The sequence below is a fragment of the Triplophysa dalaica genome, chromosome 9 (genome assembly GCF_015846415.1).
Source record: "Triplophysa dalaica isolate WHDGS20190420 chromosome 9, ASM1584641v1, whole genome shotgun sequence".
Classification (NCBI taxonomy): Eukaryota; Metazoa; Chordata; class Actinopteri; order Cypriniformes; family Nemacheilidae; genus Triplophysa; species Triplophysa dalaica.
In genome coordinates this window covers 5,214,694-5,231,944 of record NC_079550.1, presented here as the reverse complement: position 1 = coordinate 5,231,944, position 17,251 = coordinate 5,214,694, and the positions used below count along the sequence as shown (strand labels likewise).

The 17,251-nt window shown below is 36.4% G+C and overlaps 1 protein-coding gene across 1 annotated transcript in view; it reads right to left on the bottom strand.

The window, feature by feature from the left end:
• mre11a (MRE11 homolog A, double strand break repair nuclease) overlaps positions 1 to 17,251 on the bottom strand; it is a 36,528-nt gene that overhangs the window by 16,465 nt on the left and 2,812 nt on the right. The window contains exons 7-10 of the mRNA XM_056757585.1: positions 7,408 to 7,522; positions 4,432 to 4,617; positions 4,024 to 4,195; positions 640 to 720 (exon numbers count right to left, since the gene is read on the bottom strand). Coding sequence (XP_056613563.1) covers positions 640 to 720; positions 4,024 to 4,195; positions 4,432 to 4,617; positions 7,408 to 7,522 — 554 coding nt within the window. The remainder of the gene's footprint in view (positions 1 to 639; positions 721 to 4,023; positions 4,196 to 4,431; positions 4,618 to 7,407; positions 7,523 to 17,251) is intronic.

Here is a 17,251-nt window from a genome sequence, read left to right as displayed (position 1 = left end):
ACTTCCTCTTGAGAAGGAATTTCACACAATGAAAAGAGAATATTTTTTGTTAAAAAAAAAGTAATCTGTTAGTCATTTGTAAGGTACTGGCAGATGTGTTTCTTCAAACAAAATCAAACTTTAATACAAGTATCTTTGTGTTCAAACAGTCTTTCAAAAATATTAGGGAGGATGAGAAAAGCAGTGATGGACTATTCTCATTTCCACTATTTCTTAATTATTTTAATAATCATGAATATGCAGTCAATATATTTATATTTTAATTAATTACAACATAAAATATCCCCCGAAAAATATGGACGCATTACGGCAATGAGAATTTCAGCCGAGAAAGCAACAAAATACACAATTAATTCCTATGTTAACATGATGCGTTGTGCAATGTAGACACATCTGTATATTTTGATCATTTTTGTGTTACCAAATAATACATTTTATAGCTAAAATCTTTCCTGCCATGATGTTTCAGTGGTTTCGTGAGAATGACCCATCTTCTTTTGTGTCCAACATATACAGTCATATACAGGTTTTGAATGACATGAGGATGAATAAATGATGACAGAATTTTGAGTTTTGCCTAAACAGTCCCTTTAATGAACTGAGAAAGCCATAAACAAGAAGAGATGGTATGATACAAACCCGGAGTCTGATGAGAGGTTTCTCAGGGGTTAGTGGGTTTCCAAGTCTCTCTCTCTCTGCCTCTTCAAGCATCTCCTCAATCTGACACAAAAGATTAAAAATGTGCATCACGATAACAAAATGCTCAGTTATTTCTGTGTGAATTTTTTCCCAAACTTTACATTCACTTGACCTCAAAGGTGTAATGATATTCCTCCACCAGAACTACATAAAGTACATCTCACAGTAAGTTTTTAACAAGCCCGTCCATTTCATACTTTTCCTTTTGTTTCACAACCCTATTCCTGTTGCTCTCTCCCTTTTGTTGCAGCGTTCATCAAGACACTTCGAATAAAAACACCTGCTATGTAATAAATGTCAATGTCAAACAGCTGAAACACATCTAAAAACAAAACTCATTAGCAGATCTATGTAGCCTTGGCAACACAGTCTGCTGGTTTTCTCTGGTTAGATCAGGATCAGATGTCATACTGCCACATTCATTGTTAATCTTGCTGAAAAATGTTTTTCAACCAGAACAAAGCTGTGCCTTTACTTCATGACGCTTGCTTTCGGTGAAAACTCAAAACAACTCTCAAAATTGAAAAAATAAATCTTTTTTATTATCGCAAACACAGTGTGGAAGACTCGCATCTGAAACATCTACACTGTGGTCAATATCACTGTACCATGACCTTTGGATAAAGATTCCAACGTACCCGCCTTTTTGTTGGTGACGCTGCAAGACTAAGTCCCAAATAAAATGGTCTTAATCTGTTCCAGGCAGATTCTGTCATCACCATCATGTGTAAAACACTGGTTCATCTTTTTTTTTAAAGTTTGTGAAGACAGAGCGAGCGAGCGAGCGAGCCCACTCATATGTACGCGTCATTGAGTTCCATGTCTCATAATGCAACCGTGTTTGTTACACAATTATAGCCTTTGTGTTAATTATACCATTACCATTTCAGATTGGCTGGATCAAGTTATGAATAGCTATGGTCATTCCATTTAAACTTACTGCACATGTTCTTACAGTAATTATAGTTTTTATGCATGAAAACAGTTTTCACAAATCAAGTACAACTGAATTTTTGATCTCCTACTGTAACACTGTCAGATAACCAGTAATGCTCAATACTTAATATATTCATATTAATTTGGTGAATTTACTGGTAGCAAAATTGCAATAAAATGTAAAAGATAGGGATAAAATAGTTACTATACAACAGTAATATTTAAATTTGACTCCTGCTCATAAACCAGCACTGCAAAAAATGACTTTCTTGCTTAGACTTTTTTTCTTGTTTTCAAGTAAAAATGTCTAAAAATTCTTGAATCAAGAAGCATTTTCTTGATGAGCATACGGAACTAAGAAAATAAATCTTGTTTTTAGTAAAAATATATGAAATTTCATAGAATTTTTGTTAAAAACAAGCAAAAAAATCTGCCAATGGGGTAAGAAAAATAACCTTGAATTGAGCGACTTAGAAAAAGGTCAACCTTAATTCAAGATTATTTTTCTTACCCCATTGGCAGATTTTTTTGCTTGTTTAAAGCACTAATTCACTGAAGTTTCATATTTTTCCCCAAAAACAAGACTTATTTTCTTAGGCCATTTTACTCATCGAGAAAATGTATCTTGATTTAAGAATTTGTAGACAATTTAACCGGAAAACAAGAAAAAAAGACTAAGTTAGAAAGTCATTTTTTGCAGTGAGGGCCCGGTAAATCAAGACTGCGTTTTAACAGCAATTTTAACAGATTAGTAATTAGTTAGGATTATTCATTATTACTTTTCACATTTCAATAAGCCCAATTTAAATTTTTGATGCAGGTGATTTAAAGAACCTGTCCAGTCTTGAAGAAAAAATAGATGACTAACATCTAAAACTAGTCCAAGCAATTTAGTCAACCGGCCCCTGGGGTGTCCAAAGTCAGTCCAGGAGGGCCAGCGTCCCCCAGAGTTTAGCTCTTACATAGCTCAACAAGCCTGTTTGTAAGTTTCGAGTCTGCAAAGTGAGATCTTGTTTAACTGCTTTCCGTGTGCTTCATTATGGTTGAAGCTAAACTCTGCAGGACACCGGCCCTTCAGGACAGACTTTGGACACATAAACCATAGTAATATGGTATACTACATAGTATACTACAGTATTTTTTAACCTTATGGGGAATGTATGTTTTTTTAGTGTATTTAGTAAATTTTTTAGAAGTATTTTAAAATGATTTTACTACTATAATAACTACTGTTTACCAAAGTAAATAATATAGTATACTGCTTTTTTTTCATGTGGGCGTATCATAATTTGCTCCAGTTAACCAGACTTTAATTATGACGGGTCGTCGCAAACACTTGAGTTTTAGTGCGCGTTTGATGTCTTAGATGATAGCTCAGAATCAGATAGTGAAATGCTTGTGAAGTAAACTAGAGTTAGACATTGCATTCAGTACACATGCGTTACACCACTATCATCTACATTATAAATTTGCTCGTTTAAAGGGGTCCTATGACACGGCTAAAACTAATATTATTGTTTGTTTTAGATGTAATGCAATTTGTATAGACCATTTGAGGTTCAAAAACGCAGTATTTTCCGCATACCGTGCATGTTTGTATTTCGTCTTAGCCCCACCTCGCTGAAACGTGCATATTTTTTACAAAGATCATAGCTTTGAAAAGCCAGATGTGCTATGATTGGACAGTGAACCAGTGCATAGTGATTGGTTGAATTCTGCAAGCCTGTGACGGAAATGTAACGGCTCATTTGGAACATGATGTTCCGAAGCAAATCATACCACGAACTGATGTAGATTTGTGGGGTTGGGGTTACACGAGGTGTTTCAGGCAGGTCTGGGTGAGCATTCGCTTTAGATAGAATGCAGTTTTTGTTCTGACACTTTAATTTTTGCAATTTAACGTGTCTTATACATGCATGGGCAACTTATAACACATCAAAGACACAGAAAAACATGTATTCGCGCCGTATGACCCCTTTAAAACATGTTCAGTACCAACATTGGAAGTCTGTCCCATTCTTACCGATGGGTAAATAGTTGTGATATTGTGTGATATGGAATCAGAATTGAAAATGCTACTGACCGACACAGAAGCTGTCAGATAGCTGGTGTGTGGCTTTAAAGCACTTTACTTTTACTTGCGCTCCATGATCTGAACAAAGGAGACACATTGATTTAACCCTTCAAGCAGACAGAATAATGGCTTCCAGAAAAGCATTTTATTTTCTATATTCCATGACATAAATTTTCTTGCTTTTCTGGGAAAGTAGTTCACAAAGTGCTTTCTTTGTCAAGACAGAAAAAACGCGTTCAAGGAAACACTTCTCTATGAATGAGACCCATTTATCTGTGTACTCTTGTGTGAGTTACTCGTGCATGTCGCTGTACCTTCTCCTGGCAGAAAGCTTGGACTTTGAGCGTGACGTTGGGTTGCTCTGGACTGAACAGGTCAGGGTGGTCAGAGAGAGTGACATCCTGAATGAAAAACTGCCTCACTGTCTGTAGGGGAATTTTCTGAAGGTTCATTTTTTTACCTTTCACTCGCAATAACCCAATGTGTCTGTGGAAATCCAGAAAAACACAAAAATCCACGTACAGGTGAACTTCAAGCATTCATTCAGATACACAAAATGTCAAAGTGATGAAACGTGTAATATATAAACAAGTGTAGTTTAAAAGGTCTGTAATTACCGATACATGTGATTTCTCTTATCCACATCTACAGTATAAATCAGACATGCATGGAAATGACAGTAAAATAGTGGATGATTTATGGAAGAAAGCGTGTACACAAACTTTTTGACGGCTTCTCCCGGTGAAAGCGAGGTGACTACGGAGCTGCCGGGCTGTGTGACATAAAACAGCTGCTGTTCGTTACGGACCGGTGCGATCTTACATTCATGCTCATGACCCCACACCACCAGATCCAGGAAATCATCTAAAAACTGCTCGGGGATGTAGTTAGTCGCCCCATGTTTACTCCTGCAAACACGCACAAAATAAATGCAAACGCACTTTCAAAAGGTCCACAGACTGCATTCAGCTTTCTCCCGTCTGTGCAGAAATAAAACACATTGGGCCTCATTCATGAAAGTAAATATATGAGTAAATTCTGAGTGATTTGAGCGTAAAACAGACCTTCCTGAAAATTTTCCTCTGGATTCAGCAAATACTTTGTAAATGTCAGAAGTCATAGTAAAATGTGTGTATGTTAACGAATTTCAATCATTCGTAAACATGGCGCGCATGCACGCTCACTCACAACTAGCATAATCCCCGCCTATGATTTAAAAGATATGAAAATTACGTATCTAGGAGCAGTGGTGGACAGTAACGAAGTAAATGTAATTCGTTACTGTACTTAAGTCGTTTTTTTGTGTATCTGTACTTTACTCAAGTACTTCAATTTTCGGAGACTTTTACTTTAACTCCACTACATTTCAAAGTCAAATATCTTACTTTTTACTCTACTACATTTTCAAAATCAGTCGTTCCTTTTTATTTATAAGTCAGTAAAAACTTAACTGGTAAAACGAGCCACCAATCACAGTACATCGCGCGCTTTATTTTGAATTTGTTTTGTTTTGCCCCCGTTGTCGCCTTGGTCACGTTATCTACTTAGCGCGAAAATACGATTAAACACATCAGATTCAGTGCAACTGTCTGCAACAACATAACATTTCGACTTCTAATATCTTTAGTGAAATCATGAAAGAAACTGCAGAATCTAACCTTGCTCAAAACCCATCGTTGAAAAGAAGAACGAGTCTTTCATTTATAAGTGCCTTCTCTGCCTGCCTCGGTCCTGTACAATTTCTTCAAACAAGAATTCTCCTTCCAATAAGGGAACACATAGAGGTAAGCCATTTTAATTTCACTCATTTAAAATAAAGAGATATAAATCTAACAGTAGCTTGCAGAACAAATATAGACTGTTACGCTACCATGAACATTGTACACGTCGTCAGCCTCGTAAACTAAGCTGTTTCAGCTTATTTCATATTTAAATTTGAAACTTTTCAAGCTGAGTGCTCTGATATTGTGAAATGGGAATCAATCGAATTTAACATTTTATGTTGGAATTTAAATTAATGATATTTTGACTAGGCTGCACCGATTCAATTCACATTTATTTGTATAAGCGTTTTTCACAATACATATAGTTTCAAAGCAGCTTGAATTTGTCTACATAAATATTTTGAGTGATCTGTTATGAGAGGTGACTGTCTAAATTATCTAAATGTACTGTTTTAAGATAATACAAATCATGCTGTTATAGCTTACATCATGTATTCATTTAAAGAAGGAAAAAATGAGCTAATTAAAGTAATTATTACAAGTTAGGAACACAATGATTATATTATAAGAAAATGTTGCATTGGTGCATGTATAATGCTAAAACAGTTGACTGTTGGAGTGGATTGCTCCTTATTAACAGGTATTGTTATTTTCTAAAGCTTCCAAAGACTGATCTAACTAAGCCTATGCTGAAAATAATATACTCTGTATATACTCTGTATTTCTTATGACATGCTAAAAGAAAAGCACATAAAATATATTATATAATTTTTTTTAATAAAAATGATAGTACTTGGATACTTGAGTACATTTGAAGGCAAATACTTTTGTACTTTTACTCAAGTAAAAGTTTAAAGGCAGCACTTCTACTTTTACTTGAGTAATATTTTTCCTTGGGTATCTCTACTTTTACACAAGTACATGGTTTGTGTACTTCGTCCACCACTGTCTAGGAGTGCTGGATTCCTCTGGACTTCATTCTGGTTTGACGACATTTAATTGCATGAGAGAATAAAAGGCTATATGCTTAACAATAGAATAATCAATTAAAATGTCCACCAAAGTGTTTTTAGAAAACCTAAAATAGTAATATCTGGTGCTCTTCTGAAAATGACCAGCTGGTGGCGTCTGAGAACTCTTTGGAAGCTCTGCGCAAGTGCGCATTACTCCGGAGATGCGTTGGCTGCAGTGATTTAGAATATCCGCAACAGTTAGCCTACTTGTTATTAGTATAATATTTTTGAATAAAATTACTGAATATGAAACGCAGTAATAATCTTCTCCATCGTTATGTATGATGGTTGGTCAATGTAGTGTTTGTCCCGCCTCTTCTCCACTTGGACAGCTGTGTAAAAAGGGACTGTGACGAGCTCTGCGTTAAACCAAAGTTAAAAAGTAAAAATGATCAAAGAAAGGGCAAAACAACATGTGAAATGTCATTATGATGCATAGTGTTCTGTTTGTCTTAAATAATATAGAACGTTACGTGCAGTTTTACGCACTATTTTACTCGTGGTATGGAGCAGGCGTACATTTTTTTCGTACCGATTAACATTTTGAAAATATGAAAATTTTCATGAATCCGAAAACTTACATCAAAACGACTTTACGAACGTTTTACACAAAAAATGGTTCTGCTCATGTTTCATGAATGAGGCCCATTGACAGCTTTGAGAACAAGATGGCAGACTAAAAACAGACCCAACGTTTCCTCAATACAAATCAAATCCAAGTCTTAAGAAAATGTTCGCAAAAAAAAATTCACAGCAAGACAAACATTACGACCTACATTTTAGTTAAGAAGAGCAGTTCTTTTGTCATGTACTGCCAGAGCAAAAGTCACAGTACTTTTCTTACAAATACAAGGACGGAGAGCATGTCTAACATGCCAAAAGCAATACAAACCTGTACATGTTTAACCCTGTCAACTACCACAGTGTAATGCTATAAATGGATAAACTCTGAATGAATAACCTGTTTTGATGGATGACAAATAAGTTGAACCAGGTCTCCTCTTCCTCTCTGGGTCTGAGCATGGTCACCTGATTATTAACAAACATCCGGTAGAGCCTCTCGTCTGGAATTGAACCTGAAAGCACAGAAAACCTAATTTTACAACTTTTATAAACTCAATTTTTAAACTAAGCATGTGCGATCTGCAGTACAGCCCTAGTTATCAGGACAGCACTGAAAGTTTGTAGAAACCTATAACATTTGTTTTCTTATACAATACGTCATGTATGGCAGGGGTTTTCAAGCTTTATGATGCCAAGGACGCACAAATATGATTAACCATTTGTGAGGGACCCCCTTTTTTAAAATATATACCATGTATATTTTTTCGGTGTAAAGAAAAGTTTAAAATTTGTTAGATTAATAGTAAATAGGATATTTTAAAGACAACACATTGTCTCTAAACCTAAACAGTTGGCAACAATTTCACTTTGAGTCCCCAAGAAAAAAACTACAGTGAGTTTTTCACAAAAGATTCAAATATACAGAATTCTAGAGACTATCAATAGAAAATAAAGCAGATAAACACTGTGGACTTTTATCAGTTTTCTGGGAGACCCCTTTCAACCTTCTGGAGGCCCTCTAGGGGTCTCTTGACACCAGTTTGAAAACCCCTGTAAGGTACTGGATGGCCAAATACAATTTAACAGAAACTGGCTAATGTTCACCAAACTTTGACTAGACACATTTTATTTTGTAATACTGTATTTTTATGACTGTTTTTTAATTCATTTTATTATTACCTTTTTAGTTATATATTTTTATAGCCATGTTACTTTTAGATCAAGTTTGAGCACTATTGAGCAATTGCTAAATAGATTTGATGGTTTTTTAGACGTTTTAGATATACTTTGAATTCGTAATTTTAGTGCCTCAACTTTAAAGGGGTAGTTCACCCAGAAATGACAATTCTGTCAACATTTAATCCCCCTCTTGTCATTTCAAACCTGTTTGACTTTCTTTCTTCGGCAGAACACAATATAAGATATTTTAAAGAATGTTGTTAACTGAACAATGGCGTGAGTTAATGATGACATACTTTTCATTTTTGGGTGAACTACACATATGTATTTTTCACTGCATTGCAAGTGCAACATTTCTCATTTTCTTTTAGTTTTGTATATTAAGATCTATATTTGATTTGTTTTCAATTAACAGAATTGTTTAACAGTTTTAGAAAAAAAAACTGAACTACATGCGCGCGCGCTCCAAAAAAATCAAGAAATTCCATGTACACTTCAGCCTCTTCAAAGTTCTTGTTCTAACAAATCCGATTTAGAATCGGAAGAGCTCCGCCACCTTCATCAGCAGAGCTGCTGAAGCGTCGCCTCATATCAGCCGTTTGTTCACACATTTATAATTTCCAGCACGGTCAGTTACCCATAGTGCCATAGTTGGGAGATACTGATGATCCAGACAGTGTAAACATTAACCTTAAAGTCTTAAAGGAGTAGTTCACCTTCAAAACTAAAGTATCATCATTTAGACACCCTCTTGTCATTTCAAACCTGTACGACTTTCTTTCTTCCGCAGAACACAAAAGAAGATATTTTTAAAAAATGTTGGTAACAGAACAGCACAGCCCCCCCCCATTCACTCCTACTGTAACCAATGCAAGCAAATGGAGGGCTGTTACCAACATTCATAATTCTTTTAACCAACATTGTTAAATGCAGATTTGCTAGGCTTACTATTGGTTATTTTAAAAGGGGGAGGGGCCCTTCAATATGTCTCGCGCTCTCTCCCTTCAGTTGAAATTACGTCAACATAGCAAAAAATGCCGCACGTTCCAAAACATTTAAATATAATTCTATAAATATGCACAACTTTAACACTCTTTGACATGAACCTGAGTTCATGTTAAATGAGCTCAGCAATGCTGAACGAGTCACCTCCCGTCATTCTGTATGTTCATGAACAGATGACCGATTCGTTCATTATGTTCTGGAACAAAAATGCATGCCTGCATCCAAATCATTGATGAAGAACAGCTCTCTCTTATTCAGTGAATGGCATATGCGTTCAGATGATATGCGTCTTCACAGCCCGCACTCCAAAGCTATTAGCATTGATTTATTTACATTTGAGCATTTATCAGACTGTATCCAAGGCAACATATGAAAGAGAAGATTTCAAAGAAGAGATTCGGTTTACGGTCCGATCACAGCAGTGAAGAGGGATTTGCACATATCATATATAGGCTACTGCCTTTAGTATCTTCTGCATCTCTTTGAATCTGCAAGATGCCAGCAAGTGAGGCAAGATAACTCATTTCTCATTTTCAGAGAAGGTAACCTAGAGTTATCTTTCTTTTTTTTATTCCTTTATTTGTACATTATCTCGCTATAGGGTAATCCCCTCCTGTACTGCAGACGTAAAGCAGATAAGCACATGCAACACAGTGATAGGAGTACAAATGAAAACTACCAATGTAATTCTGGAAGAACATATAAGATTGATGTCTATAAGCGGGTTTCCCATTACTCAGCTTTTATTCACATTTTGAAGTTTTGCATCAGAAGCGAGAGATTGGAAACGCTAAATTTAGAATTAAAGACACTTCATTCGCAAAAAAGTTTAGACGCTCAATTGAGGTGCTTTTTCATTTTTGCGAAACAGGGTTCATGTGAATGATGGGAGATGGAAACGCAGTTGCCGAATAAATTCTTCAAAAAAATTCACGTAACTGCACTATGAGAAGCTGTAACCTGACTTACCAGAGAACTGATCTTGTAACACAGCATCAGAAATGTTGTTTTGGTCATTCTTAAATGCCTGAGCAATTTGTCAAGTATTTCTGTTACTGACTCCTAGAACGGTCAGGAATGTCATTCCCAAACAGCAGGCATCCACTTAAGCACTGCATTTATTGTGTTTCGTAATCATCTGCTAGCGAAAGTATTATTATATATGAAAATTATTATAATCAGTGGCTTCTCTTCCTTTTCTTACTGTTATTTAGTGGCAGTTTATTAGGAAGTGACGGTTGACTTGTTTGATGGAAACAGTGCTTATTTGCCAATGTTTTATGCAATATTCAAACTTTGCGGAAAAACTAAATTTGTAACTTTGAATGGAAACCCAGCTTATGATCCAGAAGGATCTGGGCTGCGTTTCCCGATAACTTCTTAACTCTGTATATCTTCTGTAAGTCATACTTTCGTAAAGTTGGTCTGTAACCACTCTTTGATGTTTCATACCGCTATGCAAAAAGCTTTCCTACATCGCAGTTTAGTTACACATATAAAATTTGATATAATAACTTAATATAAAATTCTATTAAGTATTAAATTTACCTTTTTACTTTAACATAGTTCTAATAAAATACTCTGGTTTAATGCACTCAGTGTAGGCTATGGAAGTGTTTTCATGAATAAAATTGTCATACACTGATGGTTGTTGGTGTTTTTAAATACAACCTATTATCCCAAGGAATATCAGCTGGCAAAGCATTTGACAGAAAAGACATAGTCTATATAAAGGGAATGGATGTTATGGGCAGTTTGGTCAAACTGTGGCAGCGAGACAGCAAATAGTTGACTTAAATCAAAGACGGCGCCGTCCGCGGAGCCAGTTAGTTTACTTACACAATTTGGTTAGAGAACATTTTAGTCCCCTGGCTACCATGTCAGAAGAGAAAATTCTACACAAATTTAGCCAGCCACGGGAGCAAATTCTGCAGGTCTTGCAACTTGTTGGCCCAACTTTGTCGAGACAAACTTGACGGAGCTGCCCCTGAAAATCACCTGCTGCATGGCGGCTCTTCGTTTTTATGCCATGAGCAGTTTTCTGGAGGTGTTTGGGGATGAATATGGGCTGAGAAAGACTTCGGTGTGGTGGTGTGTTCACTCAGTGACAAACATCGTGCTCAGTTATGCCACAGATTACATACGTATGTCTATCGCTAGGCACAATGTGATGGAGGCACCTCGAGGCTACCATGCCATTGTGGGTGTCCCGCGAGTGATTGGGATTCTGGATGGGACACTTATCCCTATACATAAATGAGTGATTTACGACAATAATGTGAATCAAAACAGATCGTGGAGAACATTAACACACGATGGCAAACTATGAGAATATAAATGACCCTTTCAAAAACAAGCGAAGCCAAACAGCCAGTTAATGTAGCTGGTTAAAGCAGAAAACGTATGGCCGTGAGGGTGCGGGATCGGACACTTGCAAAATTATAAATGCATACATATGCACACATACTTATTTCGTTCTTTATTTATACTATTTCAGTGAGCCCTGATAAATGCAATTTCTACTATTTCTAAAGCGTTTAATATAATAAACATTGTTTTTATCAATACTTTACCCACTCTATAACACAAGGTAGTGCGAACAATCGATTCTCAAGGCATCGATATCAACCTATTCAGCACCACCGCCATGCACATCACCTGCTAACGTTGCACATAAGAAGGTTTTCCGTCAGTAACCTCAAAAGGTAAAGTTGGGGGAACACACCTAGAAAAGGTATAACTTCTGTTAAAGGAGTCATGAATAAAATCTAAATTTTAACCTGAGCTTTTGTTATATAAAAGGGGAATCGTATTCACGCGAACATCATGTAAGTGTCAGAACTGAAAACGCCATTGTGACTGAGATAACACCTGTTGTTTACACCAACCCCAGTGAACGTCAGGTTCTGGAATGCACCTGTCTATGACGACTTTGATAGGTTGAACACCGCCCCAACAGAAAAATATCAACGACTACTTATCTAGCCCTGCCCACAGGTTTGAGCATGACAGAACCAGAGGGGCGGAACCAGATATAGCGAGCAAACAATAAACAATCATGCTGTTAAAGATAGCTTAATATTGTGCCATCCCTGGTTGTGGAAGAATACAGTCACTGCATAACCTTCCTTCAGATTTCGATATTAGGAATGTGGGGTTAAAGTTCATTTTTAAAGACGTTCTTTTGTGGGGAAAACTTGGAGCGTTTGTTCGTTTCATTTCTCCTTCGTGAAAAATGCACAGGTCGACACTGAATTTGTGGAGAGTTTAAAATTAAAAAGAGGGCTGTGCCTTTTTTTGTACATTTTTGTAGTATACGTTACTATTGCTTTGTTTGTACTATTGCTTTTGCTATTGCACGAGATTAGTATTACCTGGGGAACTCTAGTCATTTGTATTAATTGCAGAGGTTGTCTGTAATCTTAAGGCTGTGCGAATTGCCATCTCTGTGATTTGGTGGGCTCATATACTTTTTATAGGTTTTATACACTGTTTGTGAATAATGGAGGCTGTTTTGAAGTGTTTTGGTATGATTTCGGGTGCTGGGTGATATCCATAAGTTACCGGGAGTCTCCTGTTTATTTATCATGGAAACTCTCGTAACATTTGAGACCCGCGATCGCGGTGCTCTTTTGTCTGGTTCGGGATCACTGGCCTGAAATGCTGACAGGTACGGTCATATATCATTAAACACCATACAACTATAGGCTATACAAACTATACGCAAAGCCTTGCCATCACATCTGGGAAATGAGTCAGAATATTTGAGTGAAAGCATTCCGTGCGAATGAGTCACTTGAAATACTGATGTGGGGAGGTCACTTATAAATCACAGGAGGTCTCCATATAATACTGATCCTCTGCGAAAACTGTGAATGGTGTGTTACCTAACGTTACGTCTCGAACCAAATTTACAGAAGGCTCCAAATACACAAACTGCTATCCAATCAAATCGGTGGCCGTTTACTTCAAAGTGTCTTCATGCAGCATTAAAACTGAGTGTTTGCACAGCAGGCCTCAAAACCTGGGTAGGAAATAGCCTTTTACTTATTGATTTGGATGTAAAAACCACTTGAACGTAATAAGTAGACCTCATAAAACAGTATAAAACAATAAACAAGCACAGTTCATCAGACCTTTAAGGTGTACTTTTAGAGTCTTCGTAGCGTGAGACAACATTATCGGGAATTGCAGCCCTGAGTGCTTTAACATGTTATAGTAATAGATTTGAAGTACATTTCTACGTCATTGTTTTCAAAAGCCTCTGTTTTTAAGTCCACACTTCATTGAGAAAACTATATTTATCCACTTTATCCAAAACTGCATTTATCCAAGGCTGTCTCGGTACGGACTTTCAAACGAAAATGTATTCATGTGGACAAGGGCCTCAGTAGGGCTATTAGGCCTATTCATAACGTAGGGCAGGGGACTTCAACTACTTTTCTTTGCGGGCCAGATTCCCAAAGTTTTTTTTAGCATATCATCATTTCTGTTACTTATATGTAATATATTAAAACATGAACACAAATAGTACATCCCGTTTTTGTGCCATTTCATGATATATAATTAAAAGGGAAATAGTTTTTTTTAATTGAATTTTAGATCTCTTCATGCGTTAGTTTACCCAAAAATTCAATAGCTGTTAATTTCCTTGTCCCCAGTACTTCAAAGATGTGGGTGGCATTGTTTTTGATATTTGGTTGAATTAATGAAAGTCAAATTGATAAATGTCCTACATTCAGCACAAAAGTAATCCCTGACCCTTGACGTTAAACTGGTGTCTTACATTTTTCATTTACATTTAGTTAGAAATATTTAATCGACGCTTTATTTATATATATATATATATAAACAAATTTAAAGAGTAGAAAGGGAGATGGTCAGGTGCTGACGTAAGAGATCTGAACAGATCCAGAGAAGGTACGCGAGAGAGATTTTTTTACCTTTTTAGGATGGCACTACATGATGTCATTCATTTTATAACTGAACGCTATTAGATATGGCTATTATCACATCTTCGGGTGAATTCTAATCCCACTCATGTGTCCCATGGACCTAGAAGATCATTTGAAGTGCAATTTTGGAAAGAGATGAACAGCTGTTTTTCATAAATATAGCTGTTTAAATCATACATAATGAATGCAGTAATAAAATCAACATAGTTTTTCCCTTATCTAACACACTCACTGGTTTCACTAATTGGTGTCCAAAGTGCTTCAACAAAGTATTGAGATAAGGATGTAAATACTTATGTACATGTGCTCAAAGTGAAATGCTATCAATACTTTCCGGATGCACTGTATGGCTAAAACATGCTGGACATGAACCACATGCGGTGAGTGAAACTGATGTTTGTGTTTTGTTGACAATGTGGTTTATTTCAGCTACCCCTTTGTTCAGCATGCACCGTATGATTTCAGAAGTAATCGTACAGCTGTATCTTTCTTTATAAATGTGATCAAACTAAATACTCTTCGAAGATACGACATATGCAATACTACTCTATAGGTACTCAAGATTAATATGAGATTGGCAGAAACCCTGTGTGTTAGGGCCGCTTTAAGACTTTGTAAGGTGCTATGTCGTGCTACTCCTAAAGGTGAGTCATAACTGGACACAAATCAAAGGTTTGTGGATACATTTATATAAAAACATTTCATCAATCTTAAAAGCGTAAAAACTCAGGAACAGCAAGGAAGTCACAAATCATATATTAAGTTCTTGTTGGTGGATTATTATTATAACATATATTGTTGATTTTTTCAAATGACAAATTGATCTTTTTAAATACTGTTTATTGTTAAATGCCCAAAACAGAAAGGCGTTGAGTTACATTACAAAAATAGCACAAGGTAGTCTCAACATCTTTTCTCCTTTCAGAAACAATGTTGAATTTGGCCTAGAGTGAATGTAAGAATATTTAAACGAAACTAAAAAATAAATGTTTTAGGCTTGTTAAGTGCACAATAACGGAGCATTAATACAAAACAATGAAATGCTGTGTCTTTAAATAAATAAAATTGTGTGACTTCAACGCTCTGCAAAATCGATGCAATATAAAAATTATGAAAATAATAAACAAAACAAAATGTTTTTACCATAAGTCTATACGGTTAGACTTGGGCCGCCATTTCCTTGTTCGCATGGAAAGCCACATTGGTTTAGGCAGGGCTGGCCGTGGGCATAAGCGTAGTAGGCAAATGCCAGAGGCGCCGCCGATCCCTAGGGGCGCCAAAATGAGTGAAGATTTGAATTATAATTCATCATCTTAACGTGTTATTAATTATGTTACCTAGTGTGATCTGTGCAGCTAATCTCAATCCAAGACTACGATTTACATTAAGTTGTGTTCAGACCAAACGCGAAGAAGCGCGTTCCTTGCTCTTTATTACTCACGGGAATAGTTTATTTACATGCAAGGCACATTGCTCGCCCAAGTTGAATTTATTTCAACGTGCACAGAAGACGTGATATACTCTTACAGATAACTTAATTCGTGTGGGAACCCCTTATTAGTGTCTGTGGCCTCGTGGTTAGATTGCCTGCATCCCCTTTTTTTTTCTTCTCGCTGGTTAAAAGTTCGATCCCTGCTCGGAGCATGTTCAGTTAGGATTGGTTACACTTGTCAGGCACATGTCCAAACACAACCCATTTATGCAAAACTTTTATACAAAGGTGAATTAAAATAAAAAATAAAAACACATCAGTTGTGAAAAGGTAGGAAAATAAAACATTATTGCAATATAGAGGTGCAAATATAAGTTACAATTGCTTTTTTAGAACCAATCTACTGGTAACATGGACGCTTGATCTATACATGCTTTCAACTTAGTGAACTGAAAAGTGTGTGGCACTATACTATGTGCAATTTATTAAAGAAAATTTCATGAATTTCAAAATGACTCATCATTATTATATTATATCCGAGAGTAATATGCTAGTCTAAAGCCATTTCTCACCAAAAGAACCCACCCTGACTTCTTAGAAAGACACAGAGAGACGGCAGGTTGTTATCACTGTCTCCCTTCATCACTTTCTTCCTATGTGAGAAAAATGTGGTGGGACTGCTCTGCACACCTTCACTGGATAATGACAGAGATGAGGGTGCAACCTTCCACAAGGAAACCACTTGATATTTCTCAGACAGAAAACCAAAGAAGAAAAAATTTGCATCGAGTTCACTGTTAAAAAATTTGCATCGAGTTCACTCATCATAAAGTTCACTCATCAAAAAGTACCCCCAAACTGTTAACCACAGATTTGCAGTGACTAGATAAAGGTCATGAATCTAACTCACGGGACCCATATCAATTTGGAGGTGCAAACACAATAATCTCTGTTTCACAAAATTCACATCTAACCACGTTTTCAGACCATTCAAACAAGCAGAAAGTGGCCCTAGTGAGCTTCCTTCCTTCTACACTGGTAAATATATTTGTGTCATCAGCGTAATAGTGGAATGATATGCCGTGTTTTTTAAAAATAGACCTAATTGGAAGCATATATAATGAGAATAAACTAGGATTCTTCGGGAATCCCATATGTAAGAGGAGCTGAAGATAATTTGTTAAATAGGATTTAAACCATTTTAAAACAGTACCTTGAAACCCTCCCAATCGCTCTAGCCTTGCAATAAGAATTTTATGGTCTATAGTGTCGAATGCTGCACTAAAGTCAAGTAACACCAGAACTGCAGCATTTCCAGAGTCCACAGAAAACAAAACATTAAGAACCTTTAAAAGTGCAGATTCTTCACTGTGGTGCTCCCAAAAAAAAAAATTGAAATACTTAAAAAAAAGAAATTACTATTCAAGACGGACTGCATCTGACTAAGAACAGCTTTCTCCAAATCTTTTGAGAGAAACGGCAATTTTGACATAGGTCTGTAGTTGCAATACTCTGCAGAATCCATCTTAATGTTCTTAATTAGAGGCTGGACCAAAGCATGTTTAAAAGAAGCCAGAACAACCCCTGATACGAGGCAACAATTTATAATAGATAAAACACAAGGCCCAACTGTATCAACAGCCTGTTTGATTAGTTTTGGTGAAACATTA